A 14,281-nucleotide genomic window follows, 5' to 3' on the forward strand; every position below is an offset into this window, starting at 1 on the left:
TCTGCTCTTTTACATAGATCATATTTTGCATTCAATTATATTTAGACACCAAAAGTGTATGTTAGAGATTTCCTGACATCTTACACAAATAATAAATTATTATATATATATATACATATATATGTGCTTAAAACTTTATTGATTAAAATCTGGTTTAAATTCGGATGCATTCAATGAGTATGTGTTATGCTGTCTTTTAATTGTAAGCATCTCACTTTTCCATTGTGATGAAATTTTCTATTCCAGTAAACTTAGTTATCAATGCTAATCTTGATTATAATTGCTATAATTTTTAGTTTGAAGTTAATTCAGAGGATGTTTGCATAGTACAGCTTTACAAATTCTGAAGAAAAATATTTAATGTTACTAACAAAGTATTTTCTTAACAATTTTTCAAGTCTATGAGATATTTATTTCTGGAATTGAGCAATAGGTACAAAGTTTTCGTACCTATTTTATAGTAATATTTCACATTTTAATTTTTTATTATTTGTATACATAAAGTTTAAAAGTAGAAAAATGAAGTTAAATTATATATTATAGTCCTTTATATTGTAATAGAAGCTTTAGCTCACATGAGTACAGATTCTTCTGAAATAACAGTTGAAATAGTTTTACTATTTTATTTTGTCACACATTCCCCCAATATTTATAAGGGTAATAACAAGAAATTTGTAAACACATTTTTTACCATTATTTATTTATTTCTGATTAGCATTAAAACATGGGTAGAATTGCTCAAGTGGTTGGAATCCTGTGACTGTTAACATCACCCTAACATTTTAAAAATAATCTAGATCAGTGCTATCTGGTAGAAACATAATTTAAACCACATGGGCATTTTTATATTTTCCGGCAGCTTTATTGAATAGGTGAAGTATTAATACTTTAATCCAACACTTAACATATAACATTGTCATTTAACATATTATTAATATAAAAAGTATTAGTGAGATATCTTGCATTCTTTTATTGTAAGTCATACATACTAAGAATATTTTATATTTTTAGCACATCCTAATTTGGAGTAGCTACATTTTTAGGTCTGCTGTATTGGACAGCACAAGTCTGTTCTTATGATGAGGTGTAGCTAGTATATGTCCGCTCATTGAAGCCACAGAGCTCACAAATCTATGTGGTGGTTAATATAATCTCTCAATTTCCTTAAAATATGTCAAACTGTAGATAAGTAACCTCACCACAATTATAGCACAGATTGATGTGAAGTCCCAGTGAATATACTTACCTTTAATATGAGAAGAAAACTGGATTAAAAAAACCTATCGTTACTTTGTGTATTGAATAAAAAGAAATTTTCCATCAAAAATTAAGGACAGGAATTGGTATTATCAGTGATCTTGAACTAATTGGGGTCATTTTCTTGCCAAGAAGAAAATAAAGATAAAATTTCATAATTAAATTACAGAAATTGTTAATGCTTATTAGCTTGAAGATAGGGAGTACAAATAACTCTTTGTACACACGTCTATTAGCAGCCTTGAAGCAGAGAATAATATTATTAAAAGTGGTGACTATTCTCTTTGGAGAATGCATCTCAACTCCAAGGAAGACATGCAGAATAGGGAGAGAGGCCTACAGGGCTTTCCAGCTGCTTGATCTCTGATCATAAAGCTGATTGTATCTGTAAATATAAACGGTAAGTGTAAAATCATTCCAAAATAAATGTAAAATCATATAAATGGTAAGTGTAAAATCATTCCAAAATAAATGTAAAATAATTCCAAAACTTAAAATGTAAAATCATTCCAAAACTTAAAATGTAAAATCATTCCAAATAAAATGTAAAATTGTTCCAAAATTTAATTTCATATCAGTAAGTAACATTATTTCAACATCCTCATGAAATGTTAAGTTCCAAAGATTTGATGATTGTGATTCACTTTGATTACCACTTATTTATATATTGTTATACCAAATTAATGCCATTTTCTGAAGTATTGTTACTAACTTTTAAAACAATTAAGTTTCATGTTAACCCCATATTTTACTGATGATTGGAAAGATAAAGGAACAACATTCTTTTCAAAAGAAGCTGGGAAAGCCGGGCGTGGTAGCGCATGCTTGTAATCCCTGCGCTTGGGAGGCTGAGACAGGAGGATCACACGGGTTCGAAGCCAGCCTCAGGTACTTAGTGAGGCTCTCAGCAACTTAGTGAGACCCTGTTTCCAAATAAAATAAAATAAAAAATGTTCTGGGAGTATAGCCCGGAGGTAGAAAGCCTCTGGGTTCCACCCCCAGTACCACCAAAAGAAGCTGGAAACTGTCATATCTACCTGCTTGCCCTCAGTAGGTCTGTTAGCCGAGGTTAATAGAGGAGTTTTGAGTCATGCATGTAGAAGAATGGTTTGGAAAGGAAAGCATTTCAATTTAGTTCTTCCACTTTATATTTTGTGGGTTAAATAAAAATGCTGATAGGTGTCCACAATTTACTGAATTACCCCAATTCAGTCTTGCCGCATAACTCAAGAAATGTGAGGTTGATTTATAATGAGATAATTGCTCAGACAATACTCTTTCCCTTTGGGAGAGAGTTACAGGCCACCATTAACTTTTCTAAATTATAAAACAAATTATTGCTTACATATTCAGAGACAGTTGACTTTAGAGCCACAGTAGAACAGTTGTTTCTTGGGTGTCTCCTATTTTCCTATCACCGTTGATAGCTGTCAAGGCCTTACTGAAGGTCTGTACTCACTGACTCCATTTTTTTCAACCTTCCAGTAACTCCTGCAGTCTGACTCGACTCCTTCCCACTACGTTATTGCTATGCTGAAAAATCCCTGATGGAATATACTGGCTCCCTAACTGTTCGGCAGTATATTAAAAATTTTTTACACTAACTAACCTGCCACATGAACCTGATTCTTTAAATACCTTGTTTTCTTTTCTTTCCTTTTCTCTTCTTTTCTTTTTGCGGTACTGGGAGTGAAACCCAGAGGGGTTCTACCTCCAAATGACACCCCTAGCCCTATTTTTTATTCTTCATTTTGAAACAGTCTCATTGAGTTGCAAAGGGCCTCACTAAGGAGTCTGTCAAGGAACTGCAATCCTCCTGTCTCAGCCTCTCAAATGCTGGGATTACACCAGGTCTGGTTCATATACCTTGTTTTCTTATGCCTCTGTTGTAGCAGTATCTTTTCCAGATTTCTTTTCTTCCCCATCCCATAAAGATAGGTATTTCCTGAGTTTTACCAGTTTTCTCCTGTGTCTCAGCCAGGCTGTCCCTTAAGTTATATCTCTATCAAAGCTCTACTCTAACTCATATGAAGACAACTCTCTGCTGCGATTGGCCAGGCAGCCCTCCCCAGGGCATGGTACCCCCCCAAGCACCACACTCCACCCAGCAGTCAGAATGTCTATCTGTACTTGGTTATTTTCTCTTCCATTCCTTCACAGCAGATACTTCCTTTTCCTGAATTTCCCTCCATGTGATGACTTGAGCACATAACTAAGCAGTCACGTGATCTAGAAGCACTTTTGCTCCTGCTTCAAATTCAGAGTCCATAAATCCTGTTTCTCCAAAAGCAAATTTGTCACTTAAAGTATAACCATTCTACAGACCCCCATGTCATTTCTGTCACCGTTAACTGTCTTATGAGCTCTAGTAAAGTCTTCATTGCTTTATATCTTAAATTTTCCTTCCATTAAAATTTAAAAGAAGGTAGTACATGCCTGTAATCTCAGTACTTAGCAGGCTCAGACACGAGGATCACAGGTTCAGGGTCAGCTTCAGCAATTTAACAAGACCCTCAGCAACTTAGAAAGACACTATTTCAAAAAAAAAAAGGTCTGGGGTTATGGCTTAGAGGTACAGTGCTCTTGAATTCAATCCACAGTACCAAAAACAACAATAAAAAACAAACAACAATATTAATTTTAAACCTTCTAAATAATTATGATTTGTCTATGTATGTTACTTGTCAAATAATTTCACCCCCATATTTTAGTAATATGTCAAATTTGCTCTGTTGCAGTTATATCATGCCAATCAAAATAAAGTTTGAATATTTATTCATTATCATAAATTATAGATTATTTTGTTTAAAATACTATACTAAGAGATCACATCATTTTAAATTACAAATTTAAAACCAAAGTGTGGACTCAATACGTGGAGCTTCCTTTGAGTGGTAACTTGTCATTTTAATTCGATACACTATACTCATGCTGCTATCATGTAGTATTCTTCAGTTTCCTAATAAAATGAAAATCACTAAAAATTTTTACTCAGTCTTCAAAAATGCAGGTCAAATACTACCTTTTATAAGACCTTTCTTAAAACCCCCACCCCACTTCTTTTTCTTTTGCCAGCTAGAATTCTTTGCTTTCTGTTCTGGGTTCCACATAATTTTGTACACTTGTCTTAAACACATTTGATTTTACTTAGTGTTGTATTTGTTTCTTCTACTGTCATAAGTTTATAGAAGGCAAGGACTATATCATATTTGTGTTTATCAACTCTAATGGCAGTATTACTTAGTAGAAATTAAATTTTGGTATGTCAGGTACTTAAGCACCCTCTAATTTCCACTCTGAAATTTGGATCTAATTGTGAGCTGCACCCAGGACAGAAAGATACAGGATCTTATTATCACTATAAGTACAATGAATAAGTTTGGAATTAGCCTATTCACTAACCCAAGATGCTTCCACTATGAGGCCAGGTCTCCTGTCTTATGGATGCTTTACAGGTTTGTGTGTCTGCCATAGAGTTTGTTTTTTGTAGGCAACTTGATTTGGAAGAGGAATCCAGAAATAGCTAAATTCACCCAAGCCTAATTATTTAACATAAAGTCACCTATTATAGGTTACTCCTTCTATCTTGCCTTGCAGTGAAGGAAGGGTTACTTATTTCTGTTCACATGGAAACATAGGCCAAAAGGAAAGGAAGTTCCTACCTAAAATCAACTATAAATTGAATTAAAATTAAAACTACAAGCCAGGCTTGGTGTGGGCATGTGTAATACCAGTACTTGGGAGGCTGACACAGGAGGATCACAGGTTCAAGGCCAGCCTCAGGAATTTAGCAAGGCCCTCAGAAACCTAGCAAAACCCAGTTTCAACATAAAAAATAACTCAGGGTACAGTTAGAGGTACAGATCTGGCTGAGACAAGAGGATCGCAGTTCATGGACAGCTTTAGCTAGTGAGGCTCTATGCAAGTCAGTGAAACCCTGTTTCAAAATAAAGAATAAAAAATAGGGCTGGGGGTATAGCTCGGAGGTAGAATGTTCCTGGGTTCCATCCCTGGTTCCACACACACACATACACACAAAGTAGTAGAGATCACCCAACTTCAATCCCCAGTTCCAAAATAAAAAAAATAAAAAAATTAAAAAATTAAAACCATGTTTTAATGTACAAGAATTTATATTAACTAACATAAGTACAATTTTATTTAAAACAATACTGAGAGAAATGTTTTAGAAGGACTTATATGAATAATGCACATAAAAATACTGATGTGCATCTGGATGTTGTGACACATGCTTGTAGTCCCAGTGCTTGGGAGGCTTGGCCAGAGGATCATGGGTTCATGGCCAGTCTCAGCTACTCAATGAGACCCTCTGCAACCTAGTAAGACCCTGTTTCAAAGTAAAGAAAGAAAAATAGGGTTGGAGGTGTAGCTCAGAGATAGAATGCCTCTGGGTTTAATCCCTAGTACCAAAAATATACATAGAGATGCTTAATCAGTTATATCATTTGCTTTGGATTCTATTATAATACCTCACAAATATTTTTGATTCAGGCTATTTATGGAATTAATGCTTTGCATATAACTTTCCTTTAAGATAATTAAGCTTTAGCCATATACTGATAAGAGAGATGCATCAATATAAGATAATCATCTACATGTGAGCATACATTACATTTGTTTTAAGGTTTATCAATGCCAGAGAGGAAGGCCTCAATGTAACAACCATGTATTTGCTTACTGAGGCCTATGGACTCAAATTCCTTTATATCTCATCAGTGAATCCCCTCACGTTTCATAACTGTTAATTTCCTACTTGGGCTTCTCATTATTTCTTACCTGAATTACCGCAAAGTCGAGAGTCTTCTCTACATATTATTACTAAAATATTTACAAATATTTATTCAACAAATATATGTTCCCATATCAATGAATTTAAAATACTTGGTTTGAAAAAGAAATAAAGGGCTGGTTTAGTTCAAATGTATGATTAAAATCTCCAAAGCGCTTTGCCATATAACAAAATATGAAAGTGGAATTGAAGTTGAAGCTTATGTATTTCTCACTAGCTGGAAGGGAGGAGAGAAAAGGGCATGAAGTTCCTAATTTTGGTCCTTGCATGTGATAGGAGAAAGAGAAAGAGCTGCACACATTGTAAAGGCATATAAAATGTGCTAATGTGTATAAAATTCACTCATCTGTGATACTAAAACAAGTGATGAGCCGAGTGTGGGGGCTGACCCTTGTTATCCCTGTACTTGGGAGACTGGGACAGGGGGATCATGGGTTTGCACAACTACTTAGTGAGGACCTTGGCAACTTAGTGAGACCCTGTTTCAAAATAAAGAAACAAATTAGGGCTGGGGTGTATCTTGGTGGTAGAATGTCCCTGGGTTCAATCCCCAGTTCTGCAAACAAAACAAAACAAAAACAAACAAATTATATCTATTTAGGACAAAAATTGGGTCTAAGTTGATCCTGCTCTCACCATATCCTCTGTATTATATTGATTCTATATATATCAGCATATTCAGAAGGAGTTTGGGTATGAAGGTAAACATGTACAATGCTAAATAACTGTTAGAAGTTGCCTTTCAGCAGTTTGCATTCACAATTGCTTGTTTCTAAATTTACGTACACCTTTCTCCTTCATAGCTCCTGCATGTTTCATAATTAGAGCTTTTTAATTTTCTCTGTAATGTTTACTTTCATGTTTGAATAAACACAAGGACTGGAATTTCACCTCAGGAAGCAAGGTTACTAATAATACTATTCAAATTATTTCTTCACAAAAATTACTGTCTTTATTGTCAAATAACTACAGAAGTTGGAACACTTTCTGTAGTTAAAAAAACATGACAGTGTATAAAACCCTATAGTTGTGACTGTCCCCAGGAGTCTTAGAAATAATTTTACTTTATTCCACTCATAGAATAAAGGCATAAAGTTGAAAAGAAACATTTTAAAGCTTTTTGATTGCGTTAATCACTTAAATAATTTAAAATAATTAAATGATGTAAAATTAGTGTAAAATGTTAATTTCAGAAGCAAATGATACATTTGTGAGTACATGCCACACAGTTCTCTTTTGTGCTCAAATTCTGTTACTGAAAATGTTTTCTTGTGTGATGGCTCAAACCTAACTTGAGTTACGCTGAGTTTGTCTATTGAAGTCTGATTAAATAAAGGCTTCCCTGGAACTTACAAAACTGAGTCCTGGTAACCTAAGATATCCTGCTCACAGTTTGACAGCCCTTTGCTGCTTTTGTCCGGATGGTTGAATGAATATAGTAAGCCAAAATATAATGGCATAAGAATGACTTTTTAAAAAATTAAAATGTTAAAACCAGCCTTATCTTTTTAATCTAAAATCTTGAACCTAAATGACTCCTTCAGAGTATATGAGTAAGTAAATATCTAAAGAAATTATCCAGCTAAAATATTCATATCTAATACATAAAAATTTTCTAAGCCTGGCCTCCTTAGTCTTTAATTGCCTTTAAAATTTTAACTACATGTTTGTAAGGTGTGGTTATGTCCAAAAAGAATCTCAAGATAATTTAATAAAAGAATTAACAAAGTTCAAGTTTTTGTTTAGCAGTTACTAAAGAAGTGTCACTATAGAGGCTGAAATAAAATACAATAGTTTAACCATGAAGAGATACTTTTGCACATAAAGATAAGCAGAACTTCTGAGATAGTGCTAATTTACCATTTCCCGTGTACATTCTTCACTTTAATTCATCAATGAGTAATTAGCTGTAGTTTTCTACAAGAATTATGTCTTCATGTCATTGTTTCAACACTGAGGAGCATTTTTATTCTTCCACATAACTCTGTTCCTGCTTTAAATTAAGTCTACGCACCTCACCTAAAAAACAAAGTTATATTCAATATATCCCAAACATCTTCTCAAATAATTTTCTTCTCAGGTTTTATCTTAAGAGTATTCTATTTTATCTTTCTAATCTTAAAAAGTGAGATTAAATTATAAAGTATTAACACTTTGCCTTTTTGGAGTGTTATTCCAGTCCTCTTGTTCCATATATTCTTTTATTTTAGGAGTTACTAAATGTCCTGTTTTTTCCTGTCTTGTTCACTGGGCAACCAGGGGTAGATGGTCCCCTTCCCTAGATAGGAGACGACCTCCTAGCCCCAGGATTCAAATCCAGCATGCATCTCCGGAGAATGACAGGTACTAGTCACGTCCTAACAGACAAGTGACTTCTAGAGGCTTGCAGGCCACTCAAGGAAGGGTAACCAAGAGGAACGTTGGTTAGGACATGCTTCCTCTCATCAGCCACAGCCAGATGTGTTGTGATTCCATCAGCAACTGCACCCAGCTCTGATAAAGCACCTCAGAATGTTTACTGAACCGAGAGTACTAGCAAGAAAATGGCATAAATGCAATGAAGTTGGGTTCTAGTGAGAAAGTTCTGTTTTGATAGCATTTCTTTCAGTGATTTGAATTAACATTTATGTATCCTTTTTGTTTACAAGTGAATAAAGAAAAATTCTCAGGTGCTTTAGAGTATGTTAAGAACTTGTCACTGTGCAGATTGTTTATGTTGGTTGATAGTTTAATCACAGTGACTTTGCTTTGTTTCTACGTAAGCTTGTTAATGAGGGTTAGTCTTTGGGGTATCTTTAAAATGTCTGGTATAAAGAATACTTGGTTTTTATATGCTTTATGTATATTACATTTATTAAAACTGTATTGTCAAGGGCTAGGGTCAGTTTACAGGTAGGTTTTTAAAAATGCTATCTGTGCCTTGAGTCCACTTCATGTTCATCTGTAAGAAGTGCCACAATATATAATCCCCCATTGCTTTGTTATTCTTCTCAGTTTGCAGTTAACTCAATTCTCCTGTGTCTTGTGTTTTATAAGTATAGTTTTTAAAAAGTATTTCTCACAACTAGTCATAAAAGTTTTTTGGTGTCCTAGATGCTTCTTTATAGCAGAAATTCAATCAACACATTGGTAGTGTTTGTTAGATAAGGAGATGTGGTAAATAGAACAACTAGTTATGGGATGCAGGTTATGTTCTGTTAAGTATGTATACTTATAGCAGAGTAATGATAGCCTTCGGAAAGAATGACATCATGTATTATCTTTATGTGTACACAGTTAAGGGAACTTCAGAATTTCAATTTGAGAAAAAAACTAAATGCTGTCACCAGGAAAAAATTAATGTCATTTTTACGAATGTTGCAAAAGACCACAGATTGATATTTTATAAAGGTCTAGGGATATTTTAGCACGTTTTAATTCCTAAGATCTTTACCTTTTTTATATGATTTATATATTTGAAATTTTAAATTAATTTTCTCTGCTACTATTTGATTTAGAATTTCTCTGACTAGAAGAATTAGTAAAATATGAAATCCAAAAATTATATCAAGTATAAAATCATTTAGAATAAATGTAGATTAAATAAAATGTAGTTCTACATTGTTACTCATTCAGTAAATACTTTTCATTCCACCTACTGCATACTATTCAGATGGCTAAAGTCAGATCAGTGATTAAAAAGGACAAGATTCTGGTCATGAAGGAATTTATAGTTTCCATCTAGAAAAGATAGTTCCAGAAAGTCTTTGAGTTTATTCTAAAACAAGTTAAGCAATGGTTTCATTTAATACAATGACTGATACGTGATAATCTTTGTAATGAATATAAATTTAAGTTTATCTGGACACTGAGTAAACAAAATAAAAACCAAATAAATAGTTTGAGTTTTTACATAAGTGAAATGTTATTAGCTTCATTTAATAGTACACTAACTCATTGTGTCAATGCTCTAGATTATAGGTTGATAGAAGATAGGTAGGTAGGTAGATAGAGAGATAGATAGTAGATACTGCGAGAATAGATTTTAGAAACAAAATTTTCAGATAGATTGTTAAAGAAACTTATAAAATACAGCATTTTAAATACACACTTAGCTTTTTATACTTATTTGTAAATAAGTCGTATATTCAACCAAATAAACATATTTTAAATTACTTGCTACCAGCCAGGCGTGGTGGTGCACTCTTATAATCCCAGCATTCAGGAGGCTGAGACCAGAGGATCAAGGTTCGCAGATGGCCTCAGGTACTTAGTAAGGCCCTCTATAACTTTGTGAAACCCTGTTTCAAAATAAAGAATAAAAAATAGGGCAAGGGGTGTAGCTCAGAAGTCGAATGCCCCTGGGTTCCATCCTCAGACCCACAAAATAAATAAATAAAATAAATAACTTGATACCATGAATTATTACCATATAGAATAGAAAATAGTTTATAATAGCTGGGCATGGTGGTGCACGCTTGTAATCCCAGTGCTTGGGAGGCTGAGACAGGAGGATCGCGCAGGTTCAAAGACAGCCTCAGCTACTCAGTGAGGCTCTCAGCAACTTACTGAGACCCTGTTTCCAAATAAAGTATAAAATAGGTCTGGGAGTGTAGCCCGGAGGTAGAAAAGCCCCTGGGTTCCACTCCTAGTACCATAAAAAATAGTTTATAATAAACTTTTTTAAGCTATAAAAATCATATGTGCCTGTAAAGATGAGCAATTGCTTTCACCCAATGCTGAGTTCACAGGTAACCATAATAACCACTTGGGCAAGCTTAATGAGCATTTTCATGTCACCTCTTACCAGTTTTTTATTTACTCATTCAGAAATTCCTACCACTTTCTAAATAAAATGAAGATAGTATCAGATTTGGGAATGGTTAATATTTATAAGGACTTGAGCATTAGTTGAATGTTGTCCTTGGAGACTGAGAGCCAGGAAAATACTCTGAAGTCAATGACAATTTGTACATTTAGAATTTGGATGTCTTATATTAGGGCCATATTTTGTTATCTTGAAAATAATTTTGCAACATAAAAAGTTATTGATTTTTTAAGAGACTAATAAGTTCAAATAAGTAAAAACCCATCTAGTTGCCCTCTTATTTCCCACAGCATAGTTGAATGCAGGCAAAAGTGGGTGAACACATGTACACACACACTTTTTTTTTTTTGGTACCAAGGATAGAACCCAGGAGCTCCACATCCAGCCCTATTTTTTATTCTTTATTTTTTTTTTCTGATTTTATTTTTTTTTAATTTATTTTATTGGTGCACTGTATTCATACATCACAGTGGGATACCAACCTCTGTAGACATACATGCACACATCGCCCAGTCAGCCCCCACCCGATCCCCACCCCGTTCCCTCCCCATCCCTCCTTCCCATGCTTGGCTTAGTGGTTGACATCTAGTATTATAGCAAATTATCCAAAATTAAAAATGATAATCTCACGTAACAGTTTCATTTGTCTGATACCAAGCTTTTGATGACTTAAAGATAACATTTCAATATTTCCTTTTACTTTCTTTCTTACCAGAGAATATTTTTTTCTATTTTTTTTTAGGTGAAACTATCATATATTTATATATTTATTTTTCAGAAAAAATCTATCCTAATATGGAATATGGACTCTAGGTACCCAAAACGATCTTGAAAAAGAACAAAACTAGAAGATATATATTTTCTGATTTCAAACCATATAAAGCTACAATAATTGAAACAGTGTAGTACTATTCTAAAGGCAGATATATAAACCATTGGAGTTAAATAAAAGCCTAGAGCTAAATTCTTCCCTATATTCTCAAGTTATTTTTGACAAGGTTTCCACGAACATTTGGTGGTGGAAATAAAAATCTTTTAACTAAATATTGTTAAAAAATAATATCTATTTTGAGTTAATATTTGTATATGGGATTAGGTAAGGGTCCAATTATTCTTTATTTTGAAACAGGAACTTACTAGGTTACAGAGGGCTTCACGAGTTGCTGAAGCTGGCTGAGAAACTACAATCCTCCTGGGTCAGACTCTCAAGAACTAGGATTACAAGTTTGTACCACCACGCGCACACACAAACACTTTTTAATGAAGCACTCCTCCGTAATTTAATTACAATCATAGTATGTTTATGTTATCCCAAGTGATAGCATGGGATTAGAATGGAGATAGACTTGTCTTGACCTAGGAGCATTTTCTGAAAGTTGTAGGATTTTTTAGACAGTGGTGAAAAATGCCTAATACTCAATTCCTAGGCAATTTTATGACTTTAAAATTGGGAACATTTTCTTGTGGCATTATTACTAAAAATATCGAAGCTTTCTAATTCATTATTTCGGCCAGGTGTGGTGGTACAGGCCTATAAATCCTACTCCATGGGAGACAGACAGGAGTGAAAGGTTGAGGCTAGCCTCAGCAAGTAGTGAGGCTCTTCTCAACCTACAGAGAACCTGTTTCTAAAAAACTAATAATAAAATGGGTCTGGGGTGGATCGTGGAGGTAGAATACCCCTGGGTTCATTCCCAGTACCAAAAAAAAAAAAAAAAAAAAGAAGAAGAAGAAGAAGAAGAAAGAAAAATCATTCCTAGCAAAGTACTTTTATAAGTGGTATTATTTTAATACATAAAAGTAAGTTTTATGAACCTATGTGTATATAATTCTATGAAACTTAATATAACTTTATATATTTATGACTTGAAATTAACCAAAATTGTGAATAGCCATTTAGAAAAAACGTATTTAATATGCCTTTGAAGCATTGTAGCTTTGATTTTGGTGCTCACAGTTTAATCACTTATCCTTAAGTATGAAAAGCTAGTGTAAATTATTATTTTTTAATTCAAATTGATACTATCTTGGTACACACTTTATTCAAGAAAATTCAGTATTTTCATTTTGTATATTTTAAATTGTATTTTAACATGGGCAATAAGCTGATTTCAACATTTTGATTAAGATTAGTTTTACATCAGTATGCAGGATTTTTTTAAAGAGTGACATTTTCTGGTGTGTGACTCAAATACTAAACATATTTCATAAAATAGTCTCATATTTAAGAAGTTTAGAATAAGTAAAGCATTCCGTTGTGTTTAAATTAACTTATGAGTATCTCTAATATAATTCTAATTTATTTTATCAATAACCAAATTTGTATGGTTTTTTAGTTGGTAATAATTACTTTTCTTTAAGAATCCTGACTAAAAATACTGAGTGCCTTATTTAAGTTTAAATTGAATTAACTTTCTGTCTCCATCTAAATATTTCTGGAGGTCGGGCGTGGTGCGCATGCATGTAATCCCCGTGCTTGGGAGGCAGAGACAGGAGGATCACCACGCAGGTTTGAAGCCAGCCGCGCTGGCTTAAGAGACCCTGTTTCCAAAAATAAAAAAGTATAAAATAGGTCTGGGAGTGTTGCCTGAGGTACAAGGGCTCCCAGGAACCCCAGTAGCACCAAAAAGAAAAGAAAAGAAAAGAAAAAAAAATATTTCTGGAATAAACTCCCCCCCCCCTTTTTTTTTTGCGGGTCTGCAGATGGAACCCAGAGGCACAATTGACCTCTGAGCTACATCCCCTGCCCTATATTTTATTCTTTATTTTGAAACAGGGTCTCACTAAGTTGCAGAGGGCCTCACTAAGTAGCAGAGGCTGTCCGCGAGCCGTGATCCTCCAGTCCCAGCCTCCCGAATGCTGGGATAACAAGCATGCGCCACCACACCTGGCTCCATTTTTTCACTGCTAGAATTCATAGCAGTTGCCAGCTATATGCAAAGTAAGTGTAGAATTACTTATAAACTGAGTACATTTACTTTTTTTTTTGGTCGTGGTGCTACTGAGGTTCCTGGAAACCCTTCTACCTCCGGGCTACACTCCCAGACCTATTTTATATTTTTTTTTTATTTCGAAACGGGGTCTCTTAAGCCAGGAAGGCTGGCTTTGAACCAGCATGATCCTCCTGTCTCCGCCTATGAAGCACGGGGATTACAAGCGTGCGCCATCACGCCCAGCTTATCACTTCTTCTTTCATTCTCAACATGCTTTATTATCTGTACTTTTCCAAAAAGTTCTTTATTTGAAAGAATGAAATGTACTCTTGTACTAAAATATTTAGGGATTCTGTTTAAACAATTACAAATAATACACAGAAGTTACATGTATCTTAATTGTATGTGTTTATCTTCACTCCATATGACGTATATAGTCAAATGTATTCAAATTTATTTCTTCCAAGCTTGTGA

At 34.1% G+C, this 14,281-nt stretch overlaps 1 protein-coding gene across 41 annotated transcripts in view; it reads left to right on the forward strand.

The window, feature by feature from the left end:
- LOC308265769 (regulating synaptic membrane exocytosis protein 1) overlaps positions 1 to 14,281 on the forward strand; it is a gene marked incomplete at both ends in the record, with an annotated part of 229,736 nt that overhangs the window by 74,436 nt on the left and 141,019 nt on the right. For 5 of the 41 annotated variants that reach the window (XM_080699672.1, XM_080699673.1, XM_080699657.1 and 2 more), the window contains one exon: positions 8,327 to 8,410. The exons of the other annotated variants lie outside the window; for them this stretch is intronic. In XM_080699672.1, the coding sequence (XP_080555798.1) occupies positions 8,327 to 8,410 (84 nt within the window). The remainder of the gene's footprint in view (positions 1 to 8,326; positions 8,411 to 14,281) is intronic. 41 annotated transcript variants of the gene reach the window in all.

This window comes from Muscardinus avellanarius, assembly GCF_963383645.1.
Source record: "Muscardinus avellanarius genome assembly, chromosome: 8".
Classification (NCBI taxonomy): Eukaryota; Metazoa; Chordata; class Mammalia; order Rodentia; family Gliridae; genus Muscardinus; species Muscardinus avellanarius.